We start from the raw sequence: 27,778 nt of genomic DNA on the forward strand, positions 1-27,778 counted from the left end.
AGGGTCAAAGTGGCTGGGTGTCAGGTCACGTTCTCTCTCAATGTTGGAGCAATATTTACTCACTCTTCCAAGTACGAGTAAAGTACTCTCGTCTACACTTCTCCCTCGCCTGGAGTATAGTAGTCCTACTTGGGTGCTTTTCACAGAGAGCAGCTTGCAGCAATGCAGCAATGAGGGACGAAGAAAGAAGACCCGATGGGTGAAAAGTGGTAAAATGTCCCGATGGGGAAATAGTTGCGATCAAACTCTTTAGCGCGCCAGGTGGAAATGACGGAATCAGGTCCTGGATCCTGCTCAGGCACGACACTACGGCTAGCACGGCGCAGGTCTCACCGGCCGTATTCTAGTAGTCAAGCTAAGTCGTAAGTAGTAGTAAGGTTGACTGGACTGACCATCATACTTAAACCCTCTCTTCCCCCCCCCTTCTCTCTCTTTCTTACGACTCCTCACTCATCACTCACGTACATTCATACACGTACAAACGGTCACATAGAGATAACCAATAGACACGACAAGTCACACGATAAGATATAGACAATATGCCAGGAAAAGATACTATCACCTCTTCTGGCCAGAACAGCCAGGTGGGTCATCATTTCTCTTCACAGTTGGCACCAAGCTGAAGACAAGGGAAACAGCTATGACACTCGTGTAGACTCTGGCGGTAACAGCGGTTATCATTATTCTAACTCTAATGGTTCGTATTATTACTCGAATACCAATGGATCCTCTTATTACAACACGGGTGAGTTTCCTGACGTTGCTCCTTTCGATGGATACCCACGCCACCTTGCCTGGTATCCAGGCTCCCGTGACTTGGGTGTCACTCCAACATTCCGGTCTACCGATGAGGCCGGTAAGGCAGGAAAGGATCGTCTTCTACCAGTCAGACATCAAATACTCCAGGTCACGACTAAGACGCAGGAAATGGGTACGCTTCGTACACCTCCCCTCAGGGCCAGTCGACTCAGTACTACGGCTCGGCAGCTAAGAAATGATCGTTTGATCTGTCGACTTTTTCTTTGATGGAAATCGCATCATATGGACGAATCTTACGACGACAATCTGGATCTAGACGAGATTAGGAGGAAGGTATCGATGTGACGAAGACGATGCAATTGTTAAAGATGGTGCATTGTCTCGCGAATCTTTGACTGACGAAACCCTTAAGGCGTATCACATTCACTAACCCGAAATAGTAAGAACATAATCATTTTACTCATCCGCCACTTTGATGACCAATTTTCCCACCGTCCCCCTTGATGCGATATCAATCTGAGATTGACTGACACCTTCGGGAGAGAAATCATAGATTTTATGAATCGTGAACTGCCCCAATCAGTATACTGATGGAGGACGGGACAAACTAATCGACTTGGGTGGATAAACGGATAGGCGGATGTCAGTTCAATGATGGAGCAACAAAAGATGATGGATCATCGATTGATAGCACCGGTGAAGACGATAAGGGTTGGTGCGATGGAGGAAGGGATGATATGAGAGGAGAAGTTGACACATGACGTACCTTCAAACCACCTTGTTTGATCAAATCAAAGATCTTACTCGCATACCGAGTGAAATCCTCTTGAGTAGAGATGAACGGGTTCATCGTAGGTCGTGTGAGTTTGAGTGCTTTTGGACCTAGTTTGAGGGGCGAAAAGGGTGGTACAGCTCCCTAAACTTTAGTATGTTTCCCTTCGTCTGCGTACTCTACAAGTTGTAACTTCCGCTCTCTTTCTCTCTCCCTCTTTCTCTCTCTCCTGTCCCTCTTTCGCTTCTTTCGAAATGTAACAGAATAGTGTGGTGTTGTAACGCGGTATGTGTGATAGGAATTACAAGAACATGATGTACTCTGAAATACCGTGAGAAGGGTCTTAAAAACTAGATGGGAAAATGAACGATTGAGAGGTGAAGTTATAAAGAGTGAGGGGGAATTACCCACCGAAGCATTCCCAAAAGTAACAATGGTAGCTTTTGGTCTAACCACTTCGAAATCCTCTTCAAAAGTATCTTTCCCGACACCATCATAAACCACATGTACACCTCCTCCGCTCAATTCCAAAACACGTTTCACGTTCTCCTCTGATGAATCGGTAGTGAAGAGAACATGTTGTGCTCCGTTTTGTTTAGCTAGATCGGCTTTGGCAGGTGAGGAGACGGTGCCGAGGACGTTTGCGCCTAGGTGTGCGCATAGCTGGTATGAGCGGAAGTTCAACGACGATGTCTGTTCTCCATATTCTTCCCACAGTCCTTGTAGAGGCCTCCCAGCGGAGGAAGAGGAAAAGTTATGGCTTTAGGATGTGGAAGGACATGAATGTGATTGTGTCATGTCTCTCACTAAACCCGGAAGTGTCTGATCATGGACGTGAGGAATGAAAAGCAAATGAGGAATGGTGTGTAAATGAGGAATGGAGTGGAAATAAGGAATTGTATGTGAATGAGGAATAGAATGGAAATAAGGAATGGAATAATAGCGAAGAATGAATTGAGTTTATGGAATACATCGGATAGACGGATGGGGTGAGAAACACTGGATTAAAAGGAGAGGGAATAGTATATTGAAGGTGAAAGAGAAACTACTCACTTGACAAAGTACCAAACCCACTCCTCCCGATGCAGCCCTGACCAAAACCCAATCACCCTTTTTGACCTCATAACTCTCAGTGACCAAAGCCAAAGCGGTGAACGCGGTGGTAGATGCTGCTATTCCATCAGGTCCAGGAATATCATTTGGTAATGGGGCGATCTTTGATATAGGACATGTAGCGTATTCTGCGAAAGAACCGGACCCAGCTACTGGTGCTAGGATCTTTTGACCGATCTGGGGATTTAGCTCTTGACATGTGATCCTCCTTTAAACTTCACACCAAGTCTCATCTTTCAACGTTCTGCTACCCGTTTTCTCTCATCGATGTATTGATAGGAGAAGCCGAAATGGGGTGAGTTTCAAGCGCGAAGGCGTAAAGCCAAGTTAATTTTTTAGATGAGTGTTATTCCTGAAAGAGATATTCGGTTGATAGGTATGTGAGATATGTTAAAAGACAAGTATCTCAGATTACGTCATGAACAAGAGTTCTAGGGTGAAAGAAGAAAGAAGGGGAAAGATAAGAAATGTGAAATAACTTACTTCAAGACGAGGTAAATCTGAAGAATCCGTAGGAACATAATCTTCAGGAAGAGAAAGTAATATCCCTACTATATCTTGTCCAGGAGTATAAGGTAAAGGTCTAGGATAAAGACCCGAACGGAAATCTGGTGATTATCAATCTTCCATCCACTCATCCCCTCATCGTCTATCCACAATCACGGACCAATCATCACATTCCATACAGATTCTGTAAGAGATATTATCGTCAGGGAAGATAGCAGGTAGTCAAATCGAAGGAAATGAACCACTATGTTGAGATCAATTCCCTCAGACAACTTTGTAGTGATGGAAGTAGGATCGATCATGGTTTTACGTGGTGATTCAACCATAGAATAGAGAATAGAGAACAGGGTGAAAGGGGGGAAGGAAGGGGGGAAGACGTAAAAAAGAAGCAGAAATAGAGAGAAACTAACAATTATCAATAAAATTAGTACCCGTCCATAAAACTTTCACCAACCCTTCACCTTTACCAGGAATAGGAACGGGTATCTCTTCTAAAACATTCACTTCTGGTCCTCCTGTTTTCTCAACTCGGATAGCTTTCATACTTTTCGGAATTGACATTTCGTCTTTATGTTTAAACTGAGAATGATTTTGAGAGAAATCACGAGTGTTGTTAATCTTGTTGTACGATGATACGATATGTGTGACTTTACTTGTAGTTGATGCAGAGAGGAGAGGTCGAGTTATGGATTTAAGAAAGAGGAAACATGGGGGCATGGGGAATGAGGTGGAAGGATTCCGGACACATCGGAAAGGAGGATGGTGTCATCATCTCTACCACGTGGACCGGTCATCGGACCGTCCGTAGCATTACTCTATCGTATAACTTACCTGCTACGAGTACATGCTTACGCTTGGAGAGTGGGACACTTGAGACAGAGACGTGGTTGAGACATGAATATAGGATCAAACTGGATGCATCTATCAAAACATTATCAGACATAGATCTTCATGGTATAAATATGCGATATATACCTCTCCACCCCGGTCGGTCGTTCAGAAAAGACACACGCCGAGAATCAGCATCATGTAAACCAGTTGACATCTAGCTGCACTACGGGAACAATAGTGATACAGTCAAGGGAGTCGAATATATATTGTGTTGCGATCCTCGACGTGGACGACAAACTTGATAAGGGGATATGATGCGATGAAGAAAATGTAGCGAGCACTCACAAATTACTTGGGAAATCAGTCCTACCGGGCACTCTCCTCGCTTCATCTAACAACTCTCCAGACCACCACCCATCTTCAGGCGTAGAAGTGACAGCGATGATATCCCCCGCTTGAAAGTGAAATTCTGCTGGAGATTGGGCCGTGTAATCGTACAGTGCTTTGACATCTGTCACGTAAGCTTTCTCCTCTAGGCCGATCTAGTAATGGCAGAGATGTCAGGGTGAAGAAGAACAGCCAGTCGAAAATAAGACGACTCACAGAACAACACTGGTTGACCCGTAGTACTCCATTGCCCTGTCGGTGCCGTATTCTCCGGCGGTCTGTTCGGTTGAGGACTAGGACTTCTCCCTCCTTGAGATGCATATCCCTGCGGTTGTGGACTCGGGCCACCGCGATAATAATCTCCTTGTGGTTGCGGACTGGCCGCTTTGTAAGCTTGTGGATGTTGAGGTTGGGGTTGGGGTTGAGGACTTGGAGCTTGGTATGCCTGTGATTGTTGAGGTTGAGGACTAGGAGCTCTATATGTTTGTTGAGGTGGTGCATATTGTTGAGGAGCCCCGTAAGCGGATTGCCGTTGACCATAACCATTTTGTTGATAGGTAGGTTGAGGCGAGGTGGATTGTGGAGGGGGTTGGTATTGTTGTTGTTGCTGTTGTTGTTGATAGGGATAACCTTGTTGATAATTTTGATACTTTGATTGCACCGGAGATTGTAATTGAGATTGTGGTGGTGGTTGAGATTGGGTTTGAGTTTGAGGTGGAGGATGTTGAGGGTATTGTTGGACAGGAGGAGCAACAGAAGTTTGATATCCCTGTTGTGGCGCGTATTGTGAAGTAGGACGAGTTTGTTGAGAAATGCTAGGTGGCAAACCTCCTACTGGCGATTTCGTACTTCCATAACCTTGATACTGCTGTGGTGGAGATGAGTACTGACCAGATGGTGGACCATACGTCGATCCACGTACAGACGGGCTTTGTATAGGAACAGGAGCGGGAGAAGGGGATCTAGCAAGTTGAGAGGGTTGCTGTTGTTGTTGATATTGTCTCCTATAAGCCTCAGCCATGGAGTCATGTGCAACACCACCTTTCTCGTCCAATGCTATTCCGAGATTCTGAGGACCCAAGATGCCATGTGGAGAAACAGGGGATGGACTGGGAGTTCGGAATGTGGGGGGTTGAGGACTGGCTGATCTTCCTCCACCCGCACCGATTCCCACGAAACCTTCCCTAGGAATAGCCGATGGGGAGGTGGGAGGTTGTTGACTGATCATAGATCCAGCTCGAGATCTTCCAGAACGTATGGAGCCTGCACGAGAACGAGATCGTTCTCCAGGGAAAGCTTGATGATATTGCGACAAAACTTCATCCGCAACAGGAGAAGGAGGTTGCATAGGTGGCTGCATCATTGCTGATGCTGGACCTCTTGAACCCGGTGCAGGAGAAGTGGGTCGTGAAGCTGGATGTGCACCGACCACATCATCGGCATAATTGGCATAATTGATACTTTGTCGTTTCGTCGCTTGTCGATGGAAGTCGTCCATTGATTTTTGCAATTGAGCCGCGGTGTGACCGGGAGCAGGGGGAGACAGTGACATGTCAATCGATGCACGTGTGGCAAAGGGAGCTTGATATGACATACGTGACGTAGAAGTCGGAGCGGGAGAAGCGGGAGATTTGACACCTTGTCCAGAAATCGATCCTCGAACTGACCCTCCAGGGGTGTATGTGCTCTCCGGTCGACGATGAGAAGCATTACGTCTGACGCTACCAGATGAAGGAGGTTCTCGTCGAAGCTCTGCGAGAGCCTTTGCCATAGGATCGGTATCGGTAGCGTCTCGTGTACTTTGCCGGGAAGGGATACGAGGCTCGGGCATGGTCATTGTCGGTGGGACAGGTGGTGGAAGCATGGTTGATTTGCGTTCTGATGGGGAAGTCACGGGACCGGAGGACGAGGTAGTCATCCCTGGAAGTGCTATGCCGCCAAAGGGAGGTTTTGTGTCGCTCTTTTGGGGAAAGCCAGTCTGTTCGTCTGACAGGGCCAGTTTGTCCATCCCGCCTGTCCAGCCATTGCTTTGAGGTTCAGTCTTGTCATTCTTATCCGTTTCGGGTTGTTCGGTATGCGACTCAACTGAAGGCTGCGCTTCTGCAGGTTGAATGGCTTGTTGATCCAGATGCTGAGAGGTGGCAGAGACAGGAGGTTTGCTGGATATTCGGCGGAAACTCGCGATGTGAGTTGATGGATGAGAGGGGTAAGTTTCTCCTGCGGAGTAATTGATGAATCGGGGAGGGTCTAACTTATCAATGGTCGTCTAAATTCGTTAAGATGAGCTCACCCGGTATGGTATCACCTGTTCCCCAACCACGCACAAAGTTGATCATGTCATTTTGAGGATCAAACTGCTCCAATTTCTCTCGTATTCGTTCACAAGACTTCAAGTCAGCATCTCATCAATTGTCGAGATGAGAATACCCACGCTGTCATCCTCAACGCAGACCTGAGACACTGCATTGGCATACGCCCACATGATATCCTTCATCAAAGCTAGTCGGTCTTCTTCTAGATCTTGTACATGCTACGACGTGAGTTTACGTCTGAGAAGACAAAAATGAATGCTCACATCACAAAAACTCTTCCATTCATTCTCCCACTTGACCTGAGTGCCCTCGAGCACCTTGACAAATTGCCTAAAGTCCTGTTCATTCGCCCCTATTGTTTGCCTCACTCTTTCCAGCTTTGAGTGAATCTTTTCGAGATCTTTCCCCTGGCTCAGAGCGGCGTTGGCAGTATACGAATTGAGCTTCAAACAATCACTTTCGTATCTATCCTTTGCCTGTCTGATCAGATCCATCCTCAGTCCCACTCTGATTCTGAAAACCTACTTTTTGCACATGAGCCTCTTGTAACCCCTTATTCTTATAACTCTTCTCCACACTGGCCTGCAGTCCCTTTTTGAGGTTTGTCAATCTCACTCCGAATTCCACCGTCGGCTGTTCGACGCTCTGTCTCATCTCCGTACTAAGCGCTTGGTGATATGAAGCCTGACTAGCCGTTTCCGTCTGTAAATTTTGGATTGCAGCAGCCAGTTCTCCAATCTCGTCTTTACCCACTGTCATCTTTGCTAACTTTGCCAGCTTTTTAGCATACTCTTCCTCTATTGCCACTCTTGTACATCAGCTACGCCCAAACATTCCATGATTGCAACACGTCCGACGACTCACCTCTCTTTCCAATACGTCCGTAATTCGTCTGTCGTCCTGGCCGCTCCTCTCAGACGGGCCATGACCACGTCAAAGCCCTTGTCTCCTGGTCCCCAAAAGGCATTGCAAAAGTCCAAGCTTGGGTCGTTCAACTCTTCCCCGTCCACCCCTGTTGGCCCTCCTCCGTTGGCGCCGTTATAGAGACGGGAGAGAGAAGTAGTGCTCTGAGAGCGATATGGATCCCCCATGATGATTTGATTCCACCCTCCAGTCAAGATACAAAAGTGAACAACGTCCCACTCGTTTATAGGTAGTGAAAAGTTGGAGAATCGTCAAGCAAAGGTGAGGACGCGGCATGTTGTGTGACGTCGCGCTGGTCAATGTGACGGAAGTTTTCTTATCAGCTACCACGTGGCAACATCTAAGCTTGTATACACGTCATACTCCCCCACTTTCGGAGTGACGGATCTCCGTTTTCCCCCACCGAGATTTCTTTCTTTTCATCCCCCAAACTTACCCCTCTGTACATTCCATGTCTTGCTTCACACTCATGTCTCCTATAGCCAGTCTTTGTTCATAACATACCTCCATCATGCCCCTGCTCTTTCCCAACCTCCGAATCTCACAGGTCTTTGGAGGTAAGAGCCTTGTTTCTCCTTCATCCAAAAGTCAGAACTGACAAGTCGCAGCCAACACGGACGTAGGAAAGACACTCCTCACCACCGCTCTGCTAAGAGCCACAGCAGCACAGTATACCAATGAGACGGAGACATCATCAGCTTCTGGCCCTTCCAGGAAGCGGGTATTTTATCTCAAGCCAGTCAGTACAGGCCCAGATGAAGAATCGGATGTTAAGTGAGTGTCATGGCCTGTCCTTAGCTGATTCGTCAGTTTCGTTGAGAGATATGCAGCTCCATACCAAGATGTAGTCACCACAAAGAATCTATATCAGTATAGAGAACCCATGTCTCCTCATCTTGCAGCTCAGCTAGCGCCTGAATTGGTCAGTCGACCCTCACTCTTTGATTCAGGCTGATGGTAGCCCTTTCCCAGCTCGAACGATGAGCTGGTGGACGGCGTAGAGCGATACGCTCGTACGAGTCAACAACGTCTGGGTGGGAAGCGTGGAGCCATGTTTATCGAGACCGCTGGAGGTGAAAGCTATGAATATGACACAGTTGCTGAGCTTACCATTGACAGGCGTCCATTCACCGTCCCTACATCCACCACATACACAGTCAACTTTTCTCAGAGCGCTGCGATTACCTTCCGTCCTGATAGCTTCACCACACCTTGGTGGTATTTCAACCACCGTATCTTCTTACGAATCTCTCATTATCCGTGGCTATACAATCTCAGCCGTGTTATGCTTGCATCATTCTTACTATCGTAATCACTCATTTCTTCGGCAATATTTTCAAGACAGAGGGATCCGATTCTTTACTGTCAGACCACCACCAAAGAAGCATGGTACCGTGTTAGAGGATACAGTTCGACTGAATCAGTGGTACGCTGACGTCGAACAGTTGTCTTCTGAGGGCGAGTCCGGAGGGGTAATCAGAGACGCCGCTCTCTGGCTTGAGGAGGATCATGATGCCAGAATACAAGAACTCGAGGGGATGCCAGAAAGGACTTTGAAAACGATATGGTGGCCGTTCACTCAGCATGATCTAGTGAGCTGTTCCAAAACCATCCCTGTTGAGCTAAAAGTGTCAGGTGAATAAGAGAGAAGACGTCATGGTTGTTGATTCAGCATTTCAAGACAACTTTGACGCGTACTATGCAAAGGCTCCAGTCAAAAGCAACGATTCCATGTTAAATTCATATATGGACGGATCCGCCAGTTGGTTCACGTAAATCCATCTTTGGAACTTGGTTTGCATGTCGACTGACTGTTAGACAATCGCATGGACATGCAGCTGAACCACTCACCATTGCGGCAGCTTCTGCAGCTGGTCGTTATGGTCATGTCCTCTTTCCCAGCGGCACCAACAAACCCGCTCTTGACTTAGCGGAGAAGCTTGTTTCCACCGTTGGGGCGGGATGGGCGGAGAGAGTGTTCTACTCGGATAACGGAAGTACCGCGGTAGAGGTGGCTCTCAAGATGGCGCTGAGAGCAAGTGCAAGACGATACGGCTGGACTGGAGAGCTGGGTGGTGATGTAGGGATTATCGGACTTCGGGGAGGTTATCATGGTGACACTGTTCGTTTTTCTGCTCCCGAGATAGACTCTCGTGATCTGACTTTCAGATAGGAGCTATGGACGCGGCCGAGGCCTCCAGCTATAACACCGCAGTGGACTGGTCAGTTGCCCATGGGCTGCTACTTCATCAGCTGATCGTACAGGTACAAAGGTCGAGGTCATTGGTTTTCTCCGCCAACTGTCCAGTACATCCGAGGCGTTCCTACGATCCGGAGCACATCCCCGGATTCTTGGGACCCATTACCTTCATCTCTTGCTCCCGCAAGTTCTACATCTGATTCTTGGGAAATAGCATTCTCCGATTTGCAGGACGTCTACAATGTTTCAGACCGCCTGACATCACCACTGGCAACATACTATCGAAATCACATCCGCTCAACCCTCGAACGTCTCGCGGGGGAAGGAAGACGGTTCGGGGCTTTGATCCTTGAACCAATCTGCTTAGGAGCGGGAGGGATGGCATTTGTCGACCCTCTCTTCCAAGCTTGTCTGGTCGAAGTTGTTCGAGCAAGTTCGGATCTATTCAACCCTCAAACCACTTCTTCATCGAAAGAATATTCCTCAGAGTCGGTCTCATCAAAAGACCGACCATCAAGTGAATGGTGCGGTTTGCCAGTGATATACGACGAAGGTCCGTTCTTCATATCCCGTGCAAAATTTGCCTTGACTGATCTTTAGTTTTCTCTGGACTGAACCGATTTGGGTACCTAGCTGCTTCTTCGGTCCTCTCCCATCCTCCAGATATTTCGACTTACGCCAAGATCCTCACTGGTGGTCTTTTACCTCTCGCTGCTACCCTAGCTTCTAAGTCCATATTTGAAGCTTTTCTCTCTTCTAGCAAACGAGACGCATTGTTACATGGACATTCGTATACCGCTCATCCGGTGGGATGTGCAGTGGCACTCCGAGCTATCGAGATGACAGAGGGGATGGAATGGAAGACTGAGAAAGAGCTTTGGGGTGTTGGGGGCAAGGACAATGTGGGAAGATGGAGTTTCTGGGATAAAGGATTTGTAATGAGTTTGAGTGGGGTAAAGGGAGTTAAAGGGGTGATGGCTATGGGTACGGTTTTGGGTATAGAGTTAGATGTAGCTGATGGTGGTGAGTACCGCCTGTTCCTTGCCCATGTCTCTCTTTTTTCATCCCTCCATGTGTACATCGGAGATTCGAGGATATCAAACTTCACGTTGTTCAAGTGGACCGCGAGAGCGGAAAGGTCTGGATGTACGAGTCACATGACAATGGAAGGAATAAGGGGCAGTAGGAAAGAGATCGAATAGAATAGAAGTTGACAAAAAAGGTTACACATCACACGCCGCTCTTGATTTCCTCACCGATTTAAGGAAAGAAATCGTCTTTAGTCCAAAGGGTGAATTCTCTTCTTTTCAAATACATTCTAGACCACTCGGTAATGTGGTTTACCTCATGACTTCTTTGTATACTTCACCCAGTGTGATGAGAGCTATGGAAGAGGTTTTAGGGAAAAAGTTTCGTGAGAGGGTAACCTCATAACCTCTTCGTATACCTCTACCAGTGTGATGTGTACTATGGAAGTGGTTATAGGAAGGAAGTTTTGTCAGCGGGAGGAGTGAGTCACTTCTGTCTTGAGAGTCATTTCCGAGAGTCATCGCTAGCTTGGTGGTTCAAAGTGTCATGTCAACGGCACACCAACCGCGCTACAGGAGTGAGTAAGAGGTAAAGCGGGCAGAAGAGGCAAGAAAAGGGGAAATTTAACGAGAGAGAGGACAAGGAGGAGGAGGAGGAGGAGGAGGAGGAGGAGGAGGAGGAGGAGGAGAGGGGATGATTAAAGGCGGGCAAAAGGACTATCATCATGAGAGATCTTGTTTCGGCTGATCATGGATTCACAATGCATCGTATGAGATTAGGCATCATAGTCATCCGTACAGAAGTCAGGATCTCCCCATATATTGTAGTTAAAAAAGATAACCGTTACTTCTACATCACCCACCTCGTTTACGGGTGAAATACAAACATAAATCATGTCTCATCACTTTGTCATTTTGCGCAACACGTCATCCATTTCCCTTTGAGCGATCCCACTCGGTGCTCTTCTTCTCAACTCCCTATATGTCAGTCCATTCATTACTCCATGTGGTCCTCATCAACGAGAGAAAGACGTGCCATGCTTTGGGAGACGGCGATCCGGTGATTGAGCAGTAGAGCGGAGACGTTCAATAAAGCTACGTGAAGCTCTAAGAGGTAGCGAAGCTCATCAGAGAAGGAGAGTGATGGTCGTAAGGATCGAGAGGGTGTTCAAAAGCAGAAGAAACGAATGAAGGGGAAAGAGTGACTTACTCTAATTTCGCCCTATCACCTCTTGCTTGACACGCCTCTGCAGCTCTTGTCCAATCCCCACACTGAACGTATAGATCTGCACGGGATTTCGGGTCGCACCGATTGACGAATGACGCAGCTTGGGTCGGTTGGGGTGGAGAGAGTGAAAGGAGGTGCGTCTGAATGTTAGTGGTCGTAATGACATTCTTACTGGTTCATGCTTCAGCCAGCCAAACATTGTCGAGACCGTCTTGTGATCAATGTCATAAAAGACGAGGGATAAGGTAAGGTAGTCAAAAGAGATTGAATGGAGATAGTTTGTGAATGTGAGAATGAGATAGGATGAGGTCAAATGACAAAGTAGAAAGGTCAGAGGATTCTGATTGAGGAAAAAGAATAAACATACCACAAATGGTTCATAACCTATAGGACTCTTTTTAGACTTTGCGAATGCTTCTAGACCGTCCCAATCTTTGTTCTTCGCGTACGATTTCAGTTTGAGCCACCACCATCTGTGTTTTAGTTCATCGCTCCACCTTATTTCTCCTTCTCTCCCAAGCGACGTCCTTCACTCAAGAAAAGCGATCGGGTCAGATGAGTTTAGATATTTTGGAATGTTCGGTCCAAAAGAGTGTGAAGCTAGAGATGACGTGGAGATTCAGTCAGGGTAGAAGTGGGAAATGGATAGGAGCAAAATGGAAGTGATCAACTAACCGTTTATCACCAACTTTCCAATCGGCCCTAACCCTCTCGGCCCTCTTTCCAAATCCAGCAAGTAACAAAGCCGAGATAAAGTCATTCACGCTCAAACCTGCAAAAGAAAATTTATGATCTAATTCACGTTCGTAAGCTGTTTGAAGTGCCAGCAATCTATGTGCGTCGTCTGCCATCTGTGATTTAGTGTCGCCCTTGCTCCCTTCCCTTCCCTCTTGCTCCCTCTCCCACTTCGCTCTGATATCCTTGTCCACTACCCCATGTCTTATCCTCTCTGTTTTCAGAAGAAAGACTCTGGAACACCTCTTATACTCGATCTGATAAACGAGGGACATCCAGTGGCAGGATGAAAATGAGCTTTGAGAGACGGAGATCTGGACTGACCTTCGCCTCAAACGCCCTCTCTTTCTCCTCCCCAAACGCCTTCGCTGCTACCCGCAGTTTATCGATCCTCTCTTCTCCGTCCTAAGGGTTCAGTTCAGTCCGCCAGACTCATAAACGATCTCACCGCAGACGCTCCGGCCTCTTCCAATGCCAAACACGCACTCTCCGTGCGTCGATCATCTTGATAATAAAAGTCTCGAAGAAGCTGACGGTCTCCTTCTCTCGCATATACCTGAAGGAGGTTGACAGCGGGTGTGAGATTGGGAGAGATGGAATCGTCTAGCATGTGAAAGAAATCCCCAGGTGAGAGGGAAGCACGAAGATGAAGGAGGACATGGTAAACTGAGCATCAGCGACTGATGAATTGGACTACACACGAAGCATCAGTGCATCTACATTTTCTTGGCTGTCTTATACATAGTGGAGGAGGATGTTGCTTAAGGCATCACGAGCTGCTGAAAATGTCATGAGGTGTGACTATGGTGTTGGGGTAGGACACTTAGTACTGTGCGGCAAATAGATATATGTGATAGGGTTCAGAACGACAGTGATCATATGGGAGGGAAAGTAGGACAGAGGCATGAGAAACAGCTATGGCTGGAAGCACGTGGGCAGAAGGTTACCCCGACGACTCACCCAAATCCGTGTCACCAGAATCTACCGCCTTGTTCAAAGCTATCTTATCCTCTTTCATCTGTAACAATAAAGGTACCTGTTCCGCTGCTCTAGGTTCATGATCCAACAACTTTCTGTCAACTTTCATTACAGAGATATTCCAAACTCACCATAGTTGCTAATCTGATTCTGCCTGCTTCCCAAGCTACCCGCGCAACGTCGGCATAAGAAACACTGCGTTCACCTTCTCTTTTGAATTTGGCAACTATGGCCGAGCAGAGCTCTTCGTCGTCTGACCCTGGCCCGATGGGATCAGGACGAGCTCGAGAGATCTTAGCTTCTGCCCAATGTCGTAACACTGGTGCGGGTCGTATTGATAAATGCTGGGATATTCTGAGGGCGAGAAGATGGAGATTGCGTGAGAGGAGATGGGTGATCAGTGCTGATGGGGAGATGGAGGTGTATCTGATCAGTCAGCATTCATGTACATACGAGGGATCTTCAGACATGGATGAAGGTAGTGGCTGAGAAATTGGGAAAAGAAGGTAAGGAGTGAGAGACGGGAAGAGACTGACTGCTCGTAAGTTATAGGAATACCAATTTCAAAGTATCGAACAGCGTTGAGAACTTTGAGAGTCTGTCCCATGTTGATGAAATCGGAAGGATTGTAAAAATCCATGAAGGCTCGTCCGAATTGTGCTGCCTGTCAAGTCAGTTACACCTCCGGACCCAATCTCATTCCCCCTTGCCCCTTTTCCCTCCCCCTCTCTCTCCCACATGCGTTTCAAATCTCCTACGCGGCCCAACGACCATCATTCTTAATCGAGGCGCGAGTCCCATCACATCACAATGAAGATAAAGAAGAGTGTGAATATGATTTTAGCCCTTCCCTTCAGGTATCTTTTCTTTCCTACGGGGTCCACATGTCGTATCTCTACCTATTGAGGCGAAGTCCCATGACACCACAGTGACGAGAGTAGGGATTATAGAAGTGAGTATTGGAGATATTGCGATCAGTGCACTCACCCGAAGAAGACGTCTCTGCCAATGAACGTCCCATTCCCTTCCCGCAGCTTCTATACAAGTATCCACGGCAGTGGACAACTCAGGTCGTATACTCCTTATACTCTCATCGGCCTTTGGACTCTTTTTATCGAAATGATCCAGTGCGTCGAATAGTATAGCAGCGGGATGTGATGAGCCTGGACTAAACACAGCGAGTGAAGCATCGGGTACTTTTTGTATGAATTCGCATGTGGTGGATGTGATCATTCGCAGACCGTCACTTTCTCCGAGGATAAAAGCAGAGGTGTTGTCGTATCTTATATAAGTACCTGCTTTCCCCATCTACACACTCAAAAAGTCCGACAGATCTCCTTCACTTTTAAGGCGAGAGCTGATTGTGAAGTCGACTTGGATGAGAAGAGGATGAAGGAATGGGTAAAGTAAACGGGAGAAGGAGATAAGGATTCCCAAGAAAGGTATTTGGGAAGGATACGAGGTATATCGAAGGCTCACTTCAAACTATCCCCATTTGGTCCAACGACAACGACCCTTCCTCCCCATCTGAGAACCACAGCATTATCGCCACACCATTCAGCTTGGTCTGGTACACCTGCTCCAGCTGCAAAATCCGAGATATCAACTTCGGAAAGACTACGTGAAAAGTCGGAAGAGACTACCCAGAGTGTATTTGTGGACGTTGTCAAAGCGTAGAACCGGCCGTTTGGAGAGGGTACGATATGTGTGAAAGGACCTCTCGATAGACGCTACAGAGTAAATACGGACCATTCGTGTAGCAATATATCATCATGATACGGTGAAACCAATCTCTGGCCAACTTAGGATACGTCTGTAGCCAAGGAAGAAAGAGATACAAGGCGATGGAGGGGATTACTCACTTGATCTATCCTTTCTAAAGCATCTAAACTAATTACCGTCCCTCCACTCCCTACTAAAACCTCTACATGTCCACTACCACTCCTCTCAGGATCGACCAATCCCCAAGCTCCCGGAGGATCTCTCAATTCACTCGGTGCCAAAGCTCCAACCCTCCCTGCGTTCCAACCTCTGACTTCTAGAAACTCCAGACCGCCAGTGAGCACGACAAATCCGTCGTCGTGCGCTTTAGCAGAGACGATACCTAGTTCTGATACCTCCGTTCCGAGTGTGTGTTGGGAGAAACAAGAAGGAAAAGAAAGGGGGTAGAGCCGATATGTCCCATCGTCGGCTAAAACGAGAAGGTGGAAAGGGGTGATGTGGAGGAGGACGGGTGGGGGGAGATCCCACTATGGCATGAGCTGTTTGGTTCTGAATACACTTCGTGACGCCTTTCATGAACTCTAGCTGTTCATGTGCAGCAGATGGTCTACTCGGGTACAGTCTAATCATTTGAAGGGACGCTGGAAGGAGGGGTAGGGAGAAGAAGCGTCAAAGAGCTGACTATGAGGTGTAGGGGGAAGAGTATGGGAAGGAGAACAACTCACAGTGATAGTGGTTATGGGCAATCCAGACGATGTGTAGATATATATCTTTGGCCTTCCAGGTGTATGTTTACCCAATAACATGACTTTTCTTTCATCTCGCATCATGGCTGTAATCAGCTATCACTCATCATCCTAGAATTCTCCTGAATCCTCCTTATACCTCGGAAACATACCCCATAATCGCGATCCCCCCTTCCCGAGTTCCCTCGGTTCCCTTGGAATCTCCTTACCGACTCAACTCCCACAGCCAGAGGTATGCTCGACTACTGTTTTCAGGATGTGGCTACCCCAGAAGAGAAGACGAGAGAGGTGTTTCATCCATAAATGTTTTCCGAGACTTTGACGAGAAGATCATCTCGATGTATTCCCTTAGGACGAGAGTGGACAAGGTAGGGAGAGGTTTTCAAACATACCAATAGGTCCTCCATTCTTCCCCACAGTCACCAGATAATCCGATAAATCCCTAACATCCCAAGACATTTGATAAATCTCTTCTTTCCTATAAAAGACATTTTGGATAGTGTCCCATCTACGTATTAGCTGATCTGAAGCCTTAGGGGACTTGACATAGATGGGTGATCAAATCCATTCGAGACCTCGGTCGACTGGAGGAAGGTAGTTTATCAACATGGTCAGAGGGGGTTCGACACATGAGTCGATGGTCAGGACAAGAGTGATGGATTTGGGAGAGTTCTGAAGTCTCACGTAGATGTAGGAAGAGGCGGATCTTCCATCTTTGTACTATCTTCCTGTTCGTATCCGATAATGAGTCAAGTGAGAGATGGAAGAGTGAGATGTGGTAGGAGTAGTAGGAGCGAGAGACGAAGGGAAACTCCCCACTTTTATTCATCTCTCCCCCACTCTCCACTCTCCACTCTCCACTCTCCACCTACTTGGAATTGGCGGCCATTGGCGGGTGTTACTCGACTGGAGTAGAGGAGCTTTGGGCCGCACTGCATATCTAGATTATTTGTTTTATATTGGAAGATGAGAGACTAGTATATATAATTTATGATCTCAACAACTGCATATGATATACAACTCATCATCTCAATGATACCTGACAATCTCTACCCCACCAAACCTTTCACACCAAAACTCGCCACACTGCCCAGAGCCAACCCTCCCACCAAGAAGAACGCCCCTAAAGTACCTGCAAAGTCCTTCTCTTCCTCGCTGATCCTCGGGTTCAAAGAAGGAGTAGTGGCAACTATCATACACATCGATCCGATGTATCCATTTGATAATCCGCACGTGAGGGCGATGAGAAAGTATAGAATGTCGGAGTTGATAAGTGGGATGGTGGTTGAAGTGTTGCACGCTAGGAAGAGGGGAATGAAGAGGGTTCGGGACAGGGCTAGGATGAGGATGCGGGGGTGGGAGGTGATGAGTATGGAAGGGATGAGGGGGAGGTATGTTCGGCCTATGTAGTCGCCCACTGGACGTTAATTGTTGAGTTTGCAACTGGTAGATGAGGGGGGGGGGGGGGATTTTGATGTTATTGTAATCCTGTGAAGTAGACGTTTGGGTTATGGGTAAGGGGAAAGTGAGTCGGATTTGAAGGATGGTAGAAAGAGGGAGGAGGAATGGAGATGTGCTCACAATTGAAGATTAGGAAATGAAGCGGGATGAAGACATCGGGTTGCAGTAATCGCGGTGTTGGGTGATGTGTTGAGGTGATCGTGGTCGTGATGGCTGGGAAAACGGACTAGACATCAGTTTTGTTTGCAAGAATACTCTCACACCAGTGATATGTCCCACTAGTCTTCACTGGCTCCAGAGATGATTCACCCAAGATGGACTTGAGGGGCAGGAAGGAAAGTGTTTGAACTCACCAAAGTCACAGCGAAGGTATACGCTACAGCAACGTACACCAAAGCATTCTTCCTCAATACACCCCCGAGGATCCCCTCCCCGTCTCCTTTTGTCTCTTCTCGATTTGATACAAGTTCCACAACTCTCTCGTACTCCGGTCTTCTAGACAAATACCTAAAAGCCAAAAGACATAACCCCGCACCCAAAGAGGTCAAAATCCACAAACCCACACTGGGCACCAGACCCATCTTCCCTTCCTCCTCCCCTGAAGATGGTCTGAAGGCGGCTAAAACAGCCAACGACAGTTGTGCAAAAGAGACCAATACGGCTACACCTCCTTGACCAGACATGACAGCTAGGACTTGCGATGAGCCCCAGAGGGAAGAAAGCCCTAAGACTGAGGATTGGAAGTATGATGTAGCGTGGGCGAAGAGGAGAGTGAAGGCGATCAGAACTAGGAGAAGGAGAGTTGAGGTAAGATGAGGAAGCAGTAAAGGGAGGAGAGGGAATGTGAAGAGTATTGAAGAGATAAGTAATAGGGAGGAGGACCAATTCAGTCGTTTAGAAGGTGATCCCTAGAGCTTAGCATACATCCTTACCTCCGCATATTGACATGGCTCTACCCCCACTTTCATGATAGGATCGCCAACCTGGTAAGAATTGGTCATGAGACGATGAACATGGCAGGAAGGAGGGGCCAAAGGGAGAGACTCACACGACCAACACCATTCTGTGCCAGACCCATAAAGACGACCAAACCGAAACAATAGAAGCTCGAAAGGGTACTTGGAAGATTCCGTCCTCTTGTCGAATCTGGAGGAAAGAGCTGGACGAGGTAAGGAAAGGTACACATGAGGGCTATGCGTTAGCCAGTGTTTCTTCACGACAATTAATGTTAATATATCCACTCTTTTAAATGTATATGTTTATCTTGTGAGATGACCCACCACTCCAAGTTAACAGACAACCAGCTCCCATGATCCAGAAACAAAAGTAAACCATTCCATCCTGCCTCTTGGGCTTGTCGGCCTCTCCTAGCAGTTCTGATTCGGGTGAAGAAGGAACAGCACGGTAGTCTGGGGGTTTAGACCCAGAGGGTCCGAGAAGGAGAGATCGAACGTTGTTAAGAGCTTGCGTCATGGCATCGAGGAGGGTCATAGATGACTACAAGTATACGGTGGACGGTGTGTGGCCTGTGGGGTCAAGGGGGGTGGGAAGGCGAGGAAAGAGAACCTATTCGATCCTCCCATATAAGCATGACGATCGGCCATGGCACGGTGATTTGACTTCGTTGCTGATGTCTTCTTGGACAATTGACGAGTTCCAAGCTCATGATCGAGCTCCGAATGGAGACCGGCCAGCTTTATACAAGAAGACAGGCAACATGGAGTGGTACTAGGTACTTGATCAAGGTATCAGATAGTCTCTTTGAAGAAGGGGATGGGGGGATATCCGTTAGTTTAGAAGTCGGACCGCTGGAGTTGGAGCTGGAGATGTTGAAATCATCATCGCTTCTCTTCTACACAAGTCTAGAGCGGCATGCGGCATGCAGTAGTATGTTATAATCAACGGATAACTATATATATATATAATCTGTGGTGCTCATTCAGACACTCCATGAGGATTGCCCCTTGCCTCTATGGTCAATGGTCGTTCCCCCTCCTGAGTCTCATACTTTCTTAGGGGAATGGAACTATCGTCAGTCTTCTCGCTTGGTCTCTCGAGCACGGGATGTTTGATCAATCTGATTGGCCTCATATCTAGTAATTAGTATCCAGGATACAAAAGCCCGTTCACGCCATTTCCAACGCCCCAAGCCTCGTGTAGTCAAGGTAATAAAAGTAACATAAGAAAAAACATCGGTCCCTCTTCATTAAATATTCAATTTTCAACTTTCTCACTCCCTTCTTTTGCCTTCTCTTCTTTCTTCCCATATCTTTCTCTCTTTCTTCAACAACATGTCCACTTTTGTTTCTTCCTATCCTTCTACATCTTCCTCTTCTTCTGCAGGACCTTCTTCCCTAGCAGGACCTTCTCACCCACCTATGCTCACCACCGTCTCTCCCATCCCTGATCGTCCTGCCAGTCCTCGCCTTCCTTCTACTCCCACTCCTCAGATTGGACCTCCAACCACTACTTTTCCTAATGGACATTCACGTCTTGCTCCTGCTTCCCCTGACCATGCACCTGATCCAGATGATGATCTGGAGTTACCTGGTACACCTTTGTATACCATCGATCCAGGAGAAATTGCGGAAACAGCGGAAGAAGCCCTAGGGGACAGAGCTAAATCGAAAAGTTCATTTACTTTCGCAGTTGCTCAATCTAGGACGGTGTACGAAAATGATTTGGTCGTTCAGCGTCACGGACTGGAGGTGGGGTATGGAGAAGGTGCTGAGGTATACCACGTTTTGAGTCACGAGGGGGAAACGAATCGGGTTGCTGATGAGAGTCTTGTGGCTTTGCAAGAGGTTGGGATGAGACGTTATGCGTATAGTGAGTTGCTCTTTCTCTCTCTCTTCTCCGTGCATCCTCTTGACTTTGAGCGTTCATACTTACCCTCTTCTCTTCCTGAAACAGAGAATTCTCTTTCTCCTATACGATCGCTCAATCACCTCTGCTTCACTCAGCCGTGTGCCATATAGCATCTCCTCAGCCACATTATATAACCTTTGTTGTGCCCCGATAACCGGGGTCAGTGCGACACCTTCGCATCATCGCAGAACTGTATCGCAGGTCTCTCGATAATGAACTCAGCCTGACCTGATAGCTGCATGTACTCTCAGATAGACCAGCTGACATCAGACCAAAACGAATCCTCCCCTCCAATAGACTACAAACCATCTCCTTTCCATACTTACCTCTGCGGACCCATCTCACCAACACCCATCGATGATATTCCTTGCGGTAGATCTATACCGTGGCATAAATCGCCTTGTGTGTTCCTCGACGTGGCTGAGTTAATCAACGAGAGATGTGCTCTGATGTGGCCAGGGGAGAATGAGTGGGTTATCTTGCGACCTCTTTTCCCTCCTTATCCCAATCCTTCCTTTCCCTTTCTCGTCTTCTAACCCGTCGGTCACTCTGTCCCTCTGTCCCTCTAGTCGTTGTAAGAGGTTTGGTCCAAATATGTCTCCTGACAATTTGTTTCTACTATCAGGGTCAAACCTTGGACGGTGGATTATAAGCGGTATGGCTGATGTCACGCAGAAGATTCAATAGTCTACTCGTCGCTATGCATCCTCCGGATCTACCGGTATCCGTACAACCCGTGAGTCATAAGCCCTGCTCCGCCTAGTTGTCAGGGACTGGAAGTGGATCAAGCCACCCTGTGGACAAGCTCAATGCTGGGAGATCATGATCGGTCAAAGTATTCGGATATAGATACAGAGTGAGCTAATGGGAAGAAAATCATTCTTGAACCTAATACCTACACCTCACTTCTCTATCTGGGTTCGGATGGCATTTTGAGGTTTCGATCGACCTCTCCTCGAGCCCGTCTTGGTCAAATACGATTACAACATGGTGATATCGTTGGTGTGCATGTTGGTCCCAAATCTCTTGAATTATCACCTCGACTAGACGGATTTGGATTCGGTGAGTCTAAGATCTCTCAGAATTGCTACATATGAAATTTGTACTTTGCCACCTCCTCTTCGCCAATTTGATAGGTGCACCCATGAACGTTTCAAACGCACTTGCTTTGCATCTGGAGTATGATCTGCTCGAAACATGAACTCGAATGAGACCGACGCTGACTTGAAGTCTGTATAGCCAGACAAGTTTTTCTCCAACTCCCCGCCACCCAACCACTTTCCTCTCTACCTTCTTACTCAACTCCAACTCTTCCACATTTCCCCCCACTTCCCCCACTCCCACATCTCCCTCCTTCCAACTCATCCATCCCCGCCCCTAAAACCCGGAAAAGAAACGCTCCTCTCCCACCCGCAAAATTAGACGGATGGTATCTCGGCCCATTCCCCATATGTCCCTCTGACCCCCTCCGAGTGCTTCGACCTCTCCGTCCAGGCCCCGTGGCCGACTTTGAGGCGTTATCTACCGTGCGACCAAAGATGACGGTGCAAAAAGGGAAGAAAGGGAAAGCAAAGAGAGTTTCTATGTCTGTCGAAGTTGAAGAACAAGAGACGAAAAGATGGACCGGTATGGAATTTATAAATGAGGATCAATTGGTTTTCCCTCCTAGTTCCAATGCCAGCAATATTGTGAAACCACCATTGAAAGATCATTCGAGAGATGATGAGGTCACAAAGGTCGACTTTGGTTCAGCACCAGCTTCTACGGTAGACTTAGGAGAAGGAGGGACAACAAATGTTGGTTTATTATCAAGAGGACAGAGTTCAGAAACGATCCAACGACCTGGGAAGGGAAATAGAGGTAGTAAATCTGGAAAGAGAAAGGCTTCTAAAGGGGATGTTGGTGATGCTGAATCGTCCAAGGGGTTCAATGGATCAGAAAACACCTCTGTATCTGGTGTTGGTACAGAAGGGAAGGGAAGAGGGAAGAAGAGAAAGGTCGAGGAGGATATACCGACTTCGAGCATCTCAGGAAAGACGAATGGTGGGAATGGGAGATTGTCAAAGAGGAATAGTAGGGGTAGCGGTGTGACCAAAGTATGGGATGAAGAGGTGGTAGCTGTATAATATTTGAAAGGATATGTGATGCATATGCGGATGGTAATCTCCAACGGCGATTTCATTCCTTCTTTCCCTGGGTGGCTATCGACTCGCTCGGTATCTACAGTCATAACCTCGTCAATTCTGAGAAGCTGTGTTTTCTCATGAAGAACGAAATACAGATGGTTCATGATACATTATAATGGTGTACAACAGGCTATCTCTATATGTCTGAACGTCGTAGGGATTCAAGTGTGGTTCTCGCCAAGCAATGAACACACGCTGGATGACAGAGTGTTTTCATCGACTTCAATGTCAAATGATCAGATTGATAGATCTTCCAACCTATCAAACCCCAATTCCTCCTCATTTATGACCATCTCCATTTTATATCGCTTCAACGTCATCGCGTTCTTAACCAATTCGACGATTGACAAAATCGAGGTCGACAAAAACGTAATAGTCTGATCCCGGCCACCGGTTGACCGACTTGAAACAACCATCTCGTCAATCGTCGGTCTTAAATGGTATATATAAAGATCATAACCAAATCTTAATCATTCCCTTCATCCATCTCATCATCCACAGCATCTTCCCTATCCGGACCCCATTCAGCTTCATGTACATATTCCTGATCTTCTCCTTTACCCACTTGACCCGAAATTCCCGAAACTCCCGAAACTAAAACATCCAATTTAGAGTCGGTATGGATCTGCGGAAGAGAAACAGGTTGTAAGAATTCATTTAATTCTTTTGATGGGGAAGAGAGTAAAGTGGAAGATACTGTTTGAGCGATTGAGTCTAATGCGGGTTCTGGATCGGGATGATAACGTGTATCGGGATCATCTATTACCTATATATATATCAGTTTGAGACTTTTTTTTTTTTTTTGAGGTTGTAAGATAATCTGAAAGTGATTTAGGTTATGTGTATGATCTCCCCAGTTTTTTACATGTATCATCTCTTCATCTCGATTTATAACAGGTAGTAGGGATAGAAGATCGTACTTTGATGTTTTATATTTCCTTCAAGGGTGGTTGCTGGGAAGATGACTGGGATATCATGAGGATTGATGGGGATGTCTTAAGGATGAATCTTATAGGAAAAGGGAGAGGGAGAGGGAGAATGTCATAAGACTAAATATGGAGTGAAAAGAAATGGTAGGAATTCAAGAAGGATGGGGATACTTTGGGTAGGAAGTGAAGGTGAATTGAAACTGCTAAGTAGAACAGTTAGAGATGATAATGATGGGATGGTTCAATAACATGAGAGGTTAGGTGAAGAGCAGAAAAGAAAAGAAAAATTGAAACTCACAGCGTACAATTCAACCGCTGTGGTACTTGCCAAATTACAAATTTGTAATATTTCAGCTTTTGTCAATTGATAATCTTGTAATTGATCTGCGAGTTGAATGACTCCTTGAGCAGTTTGACGCGATGTGGAGTTGTAGGGTGAACAAAGATATTTGATGAGCTACAAGTTAGTTGATATCTTCTTCTCACCGACTCATAATGCCGACGGCCTACGAAGTAGATATCCTGACACCGACAGTCCATTGGTATAATTCCACATTCCAGTCAAGTCTCCCCATCTTTCATCTCGAGCAAGAGGAGTCCGGTAGTCGGACCACGGATGGTTCACATCCTAGTGAGAGGTGAATTTATCACAACTGAATAGAAAGGGTTTAGTTTTTCTGGAACTTGATGGTACTTTTCATCCGAGGTGAGGGGAAGTAGCGAAGGAGCAAAGTGGTAGAAAAGGAGGGAGAAACGAATAACACAAACTCACCTCATCCTGAACCCAAACCAAATCATCCGAAATACCCCTTCTCTCAGCTTCATCCTCAAGTCTCTCATCTCCATCAGAAGGTAATTCCTCAAGTTCTTCCTTTTCTTTATCTAACTTGACGGGGTAAACCTTACGCATCTCATGTTGTTGTCTCAACCCTCCTGTTAAAATTCGCTTTTGTAATTGAAGATTCTCATTTCGTAGGGATAAAGAATGTTGTAGTACTTCGTAATTTGATAACACCTGTGGAGGGGCGTTTGCGAACTGACCGTCAGCTCTTAGCTACGCACACGGAATATCGAACTGACCTTCATACTGCCATCCGTAGTCTTATACGTACATGTGAACTTCGACAAAGACTGTTGTATTGAACAATTGGTAGTAGGCCTAAATTGCAGTAGGCCACTTAGTAGGAGTGAAGATTGAGCGCCACGAATCGGGATTATTCGGGAAAAAAAAATCAAAATGGGGTAAAATGGATTGATTCCGTCGGGTGGAGGACGCCCGGCGCGTGACGCGTTGCGCGTCAGACTTGCATCTCATCTTGCCTTTGGTATTTCTTGACTTTTACAATTGCTCCTAAGAGATCTCCGTCTTTCAGTCCTGAGCTGATCATATACTCTGGTTTGTGCTCCGAAAGACAGTTCTTGAGATCCTGGTAGAAAAAATCTGGCCTCAGTCGGGTGATCATCGCCCACAAGGGTCAAACACGGGATGGGCAAAAAACCTTTGGCAACGGGGACGGAGAATGGTCCCAATACCATCTTCAAGGTCAGCTTTATCTTCCTTATAAGTGCTTATAGCTGACTGTCCAGGCTACATATAGGTGAGAGAATGACCAAGGAATGTTGATGAATGAACGCTGATATAATCCTCTTTTCTCAATACAGTGGAGTGTGAGTTGTGCTTGTGTTGATGAGAATTCCGAGCTGATCATGAAGCCCCGTATATGAGATGATATGTCGAGATATAGCTGTTATGCGTAGGAGATCAGACGGGTATCTAAACGCCACGCAGATTTTGAAAGTTGCTGGGTTGGACAAACCTCAAAGAACACGAGTGTTGGAGAGGGAGGTCCAGAAAGGTGAACATGAGAAGGTGCAAGGGGGTTATGGCAAATACCAAGGTTTGTCTTTCTCGTCTTACTCTGTGACCTCATATTCTTCTTTTTGTTGTACTGCTAATGTTCTACATCGCTGCGTCTGACATGAGATGTGGAATTTTACGATCACTGGGATCTTTTTCAAGAATATTGATCACTCGAGCGAGACAGGAATTCACACTCACATACAGGAACTTGGATCCCGGTCGAAAGAGGATTAGCATTATCGAAACAATTCAGCGTTGAAGATGTTCTTCGACCTATCATCGACTATCGAGCCACTTCCCAATCCCCACCTCCCGCTCCCAAACACATCGTTGCCCCTCCCACAAGAACCAAAAAAGATAAAGAAAGTAAAGCCATCAAAGATCTCAGTACACCAACCAAAACTGGACCTATGTCTGCTGCAGCCCTTCAAGCTCAAGCTCAATTATCCGCACGGAATGTCAAACAAGCTCCTATCCATTCTTCTCCGACCGACCCCATTTCCAAATCTGCTGACGACAGTATGTCTACCTCACCTCTCGCAGATGAAGAAGAAGAATCTGTCACTCCTTCACCCGTGACGTCTGTACGTGCTTTGGAAGAGCTAGACCCAGAGTTAGGAATGGGAATTGGAACTTCACGGAAACGATCGGTGAACGTTATGCTGGAAGAAGATCTTGATCCTTATACTCATTTAAGAAACGCGAGAGGAAATTCTGCTATTCATACACCTCGATCATCTCCTCCTGTTCAACCTACAGTAATGGCAGATGGTCCAACAAAGTATACAGATCATATCCTCAATTACTTTATCTCGGAGACCACTCAAATACCAAGTTTCTTGATTACTCCACCTCCTGATTTTGATCCGAATCAACCTATCGATGATGACGGACATGCGCCTCTCCATTGGGCTTGCGCGATGGGTCGAGTTAGAGTTGTGAAATTATTGTTAACCGCCGGTGCTAGTATTTTCGCTGCCAATTGTGCCGACCAAACACCTCTTATGAGGAGTGTAATGTTTTCCAACAATTACGACGTTCGAAAGTTTGCCGAAATATACGAACTGTTACATCGTTCGACACTCAATATTGACAAACAAAACCGTACTGTCTTTCACCACATTGCCAATCTCGCTTTGAACAAGGGTAAAACCCATGCCGCGCGATATTATATGGAAACTATTCTTTCTAGATTATCAGACTTTCCACAAGAATTAGCGGACGTGATAAATTTTCAAGATGAAGAAGGTGAGACCGCTCTCACTTTAGCTGCTCGAGCTAGAAGTAGAAGACTCGTCAAAGCTTTATTAGATCATGGTGCTGATCCTAAAATTCGGAATAGAGATTTGAAATCTGCCGAAGAATATATATTAGAAGATGAACGATTTCGTTCTTCTCCAATACATGAAAGACCCAATGGAATACAAATCAAAGATTCACCACAATTGTATCTATCCGAAGCTGCAAGAATGGCAGGAGGACAAATGTTATCGGATTTAACCACACATATGCAGACATTAGCAAGATCTTTTGATTCTGAAGCTCAAATGAAAGATAGGGATATATTACAAGCTAAAGCTACTCTCACTTCGACTCATGCGGAAATATCGGATACGACAAAGATTATCGACAGTCTTAAAATTCAGATAGCTCCTTTGGAACAGAAACGCACGGAGTATGAACAATTACAATCGGCGTTGAGAAGGAGAGTGAATGAAAGTTTGAAAAGGACTTGGGAAACTTGGGAACAAAGTGGAAGAGGGGAAGGGATGGGGTATCAGGGAGAAAATGAGGAGACTTTGAGATGGCATTTGGAAGAGAAAAGGAAGAGAAGGGTGGATTTGGTGAGACGGTATGTTAAGGCTCAAGCGGAGGTGAGTTCGACTCAGACTCTTTCTAATCGCTCACTCCATCTGCTTTGATGTACTTTTCACGCTCCCTGCAAAATTCACTACCACCACGACCGGTGCGTAAAGACTCTAGGTTTGAAATGAATTGAGCGTGGTCTGCTGTCATCACATAGAGATAGAGAGACAAAGAGTTAGTTCTGACATCATAGGCAGGGACGTCGGATAAGATCGCTCAATATCGACGATTGATTTCTGCTGGAAGTGGGAATACGATATCACCATCGGATGTGGATGGGATGATGACTCAATTACTCACTGTGAGTCGATCGTATTCATCTCTTTGTCCTTTCCCCATCCTGCTTGTCTCTTCTCACCTAACTT

General features: G+C 46.5%; 9 protein-coding genes across 9 annotated transcripts; 4 read left to right on the forward strand and 5 right to left on the reverse strand.

Annotated features, from left to right (window-relative positions):
* The first annotated feature begins 452 nt into the window (after nucleotides 1-452).
* TREMEDRAFT_71555 (uncharacterized protein) lies at nucleotides 453-1,133 on the forward strand. The gene is made up of 3 exons (XM_007004321.1): nucleotides 453-584; nucleotides 631-745; nucleotides 925-1,133. The coding sequence occupies exons 1-3, from the start codon at nucleotides 540-542 to the stop codon at nucleotides 996-998; spliced, it is 234 nt and encodes a 77-aa protein (XP_007004383.1). The 5' UTR covers nucleotides 453-539; the 3' UTR covers nucleotides 999-1,133.
* On the reverse strand, nucleotides 1,116-3,863 carry TREMEDRAFT_38859 (uncharacterized protein). The gene is made up of 6 exons (XM_007003901.1): nucleotides 3,562-3,863; nucleotides 3,128-3,252; nucleotides 2,585-2,821; nucleotides 1,943-2,194; nucleotides 1,526-1,675; nucleotides 1,116-1,329 (listed from the first exon to the last, which is right to left on the reverse strand). Exons 1-6 carry the CDS (start codon nucleotides 3,710-3,712, stop codon nucleotides 1,216-1,218), a joined length of 1,029 nt encoding a protein of 342 aa, XP_007003963.1. The 5' UTR covers nucleotides 3,713-3,863; the 3' UTR covers nucleotides 1,116-1,215.
* Nucleotides 3,864-4,323: 460 nt separating this feature from the next.
* Nucleotides 4,324-7,772, reverse strand: TREMEDRAFT_68555 (uncharacterized protein; the record flags this gene model as incomplete). Its single annotated transcript, XM_007004256.1, has 7 exons — nucleotides 4,324-4,493; nucleotides 4,586-6,616; nucleotides 6,660-6,756; nucleotides 6,801-6,899; nucleotides 6,945-7,157; nucleotides 7,207-7,489; nucleotides 7,546-7,772. 7 exons carry the CDS (start codon nucleotides 7,770-7,772, stop codon nucleotides 4,324-4,326), a joined length of 3,120 nt encoding a protein of 1,039 aa, XP_007004318.1.
* A 344-nt stretch (nucleotides 7,773-8,116) lies between these two features.
* On the forward strand, nucleotides 8,117-11,239 carry TREMEDRAFT_30257 (uncharacterized protein; the record flags this gene model as incomplete). Its single annotated transcript, XM_007003851.1, has 11 exons — nucleotides 8,117-8,162; nucleotides 8,214-8,379; nucleotides 8,416-8,527; nucleotides 8,567-8,678; nucleotides 8,725-9,197; nucleotides 9,241-9,377; nucleotides 9,424-9,727; nucleotides 9,775-9,827; nucleotides 9,871-10,358; nucleotides 10,406-10,808; nucleotides 11,008-11,239. 11 exons carry the CDS (start codon nucleotides 8,117-8,119, stop codon nucleotides 11,237-11,239), a joined length of 2,526 nt encoding a protein of 841 aa, XP_007003913.1.
* Nucleotides 11,240-11,576: 337 nt separating this feature from the next.
* On the reverse strand, nucleotides 11,577-16,971 carry TREMEDRAFT_71557 (uncharacterized protein). The gene is made up of 15 exons (XM_007004322.1): nucleotides 16,927-16,971; nucleotides 16,635-16,750; nucleotides 16,222-16,328; nucleotides 15,637-16,023; nucleotides 15,254-15,504; nucleotides 14,762-15,056; nucleotides 14,311-14,438; nucleotides 13,906-14,200; nucleotides 13,757-13,865; nucleotides 13,245-13,462; nucleotides 13,121-13,201; nucleotides 12,737-12,912; nucleotides 12,429-12,534; nucleotides 12,044-12,201; nucleotides 11,577-11,811 (listed from the first exon to the last, which is right to left on the reverse strand). Exons 1-15 carry the CDS (start codon nucleotides 16,953-16,955, stop codon nucleotides 11,736-11,738), a joined length of 2,532 nt encoding a protein of 843 aa, XP_007004384.1. The 5' UTR covers nucleotides 16,956-16,971; the 3' UTR covers nucleotides 11,577-11,735.
* Nucleotides 16,972-17,232: 261 nt separating this feature from the next.
* On the reverse strand, nucleotides 17,233-19,038 carry TREMEDRAFT_43819 (uncharacterized protein; the record flags this gene model as incomplete). The annotated part of the gene is made up of 5 exons (XM_007003949.1): nucleotides 17,233-17,659; nucleotides 17,824-17,929; nucleotides 18,057-18,611; nucleotides 18,752-18,894; nucleotides 18,984-19,038. 5 exons carry the CDS (start codon nucleotides 19,036-19,038, stop codon nucleotides 17,292-17,294), a joined length of 1,227 nt encoding a protein of 408 aa, XP_007004011.1. The 3' UTR covers nucleotides 17,233-17,291.
* Nucleotides 19,039-19,994: 956 nt separating this feature from the next.
* On the forward strand, nucleotides 19,995-22,697 carry TREMEDRAFT_61987 (uncharacterized protein; the record flags this gene model as incomplete). Its single annotated transcript, XM_007004181.1, has 5 exons — nucleotides 19,995-20,532; nucleotides 20,842-21,040; nucleotides 21,259-21,307; nucleotides 21,444-21,633; nucleotides 21,802-22,697. 5 exons carry the CDS (start codon nucleotides 19,995-19,997, stop codon nucleotides 22,695-22,697), a joined length of 1,872 nt encoding a protein of 623 aa, XP_007004243.1.
* Nucleotides 22,698-23,223: 526 nt separating this feature from the next.
* On the reverse strand, nucleotides 23,224-24,725 carry TREMEDRAFT_30003 (uncharacterized protein; the record flags this gene model as incomplete). The annotated part of the gene is made up of 3 exons (XM_007003818.1): nucleotides 23,224-23,523; nucleotides 23,985-24,143; nucleotides 24,459-24,725. Coding segments are annotated over 3 exons (726 nt in total), but the record flags the coding sequence as incomplete, so codon positions are not given.
* Nucleotides 24,726-25,400: 675 nt separating this feature from the next.
* On the forward strand, nucleotides 25,401-27,469 carry TREMEDRAFT_29499 (uncharacterized protein; the record flags this gene model as incomplete). The annotated part of the gene is made up of 3 exons (XM_007003770.1): nucleotides 25,401-25,584; nucleotides 25,752-25,913; nucleotides 26,016-27,469. Coding segments are annotated over 3 exons (1,800 nt in total), but the record flags the coding sequence as incomplete, so codon positions are not given.
* Between the last annotated feature and the right edge of the window lie 309 nt (nucleotides 27,470-27,778).

This window comes from Tremella mesenterica (assembly GCF_000271645.1).
Source record: "Tremella mesenterica DSM 1558 unplaced genomic scaffold TREMEscaffold_4, whole genome shotgun sequence".
Taxonomy (NCBI): Eukaryota; Fungi; Basidiomycota; class Tremellomycetes; order Tremellales; family Tremellaceae; genus Tremella; species Tremella mesenterica.

Excerpts from the sequence above, each read along its gene's own strand:
- TREMEDRAFT_71555 (XM_007004321.1), top strand. The coding sequence starts at position 540 with ATGCCAGGAAAAGATACTATCACCTCTTCTGGCCAGAACAGCCAG. Across the intron at positions 585-630 it reads CTTCTGGCCAGAACAGCCAG|GGAAACAGCTATGACACTCG; the intron begins GTGGGTCATCAT and ends GCTGAAGACAAG. Across the intron at positions 746-924 it reads ATCCTCTTATTACAACACGG|GAAATGGGTACGCTTCGTAC; the intron begins GTGAGTTTCCTG and ends ACTAAGACGCAG.
- TREMEDRAFT_38859 (XM_007003901.1), bottom strand. The coding sequence starts at position 3,712 with ATGTCAATTCCGAAAAGTATGAAAGCTATCCGAGTTGAGAAAACAGGA. Across the intron at positions 3,253-3,561 it reads TACTAATTTTATTGATAATT|ATTTCCGTTCGGGTCTTTAT; the intron begins GTTAGTTTCTCT and ends GATAATCACCAG. Across the intron at positions 2,822-3,127 it reads CAGATTTACCTCGTCTTGAA|ATCGGTCAAAAGATCCTAGC; the intron begins GTAAGTTATTTC and ends CTAAATCCCCAG.
- TREMEDRAFT_71557 (XM_007004322.1), bottom strand. The coding sequence starts at position 16,955 with ATGGAAGATCCGCCTCTTCCTACATCTAC. Across the intron at positions 16,024-16,221 it reads TGCCCATAACCACTATCACT|TGGGATCTCCCCCCACCCGT; the intron begins GTGAGTTGTTCT and ends CTCATGCCATAG. Across the intron at positions 13,866-13,905 it reads GAATCAGATTAGCAACTATG|TTGTTGGATCATGAACCTAG; the intron begins GTGAGTTTGGAA and ends GTTGACAGAAAG.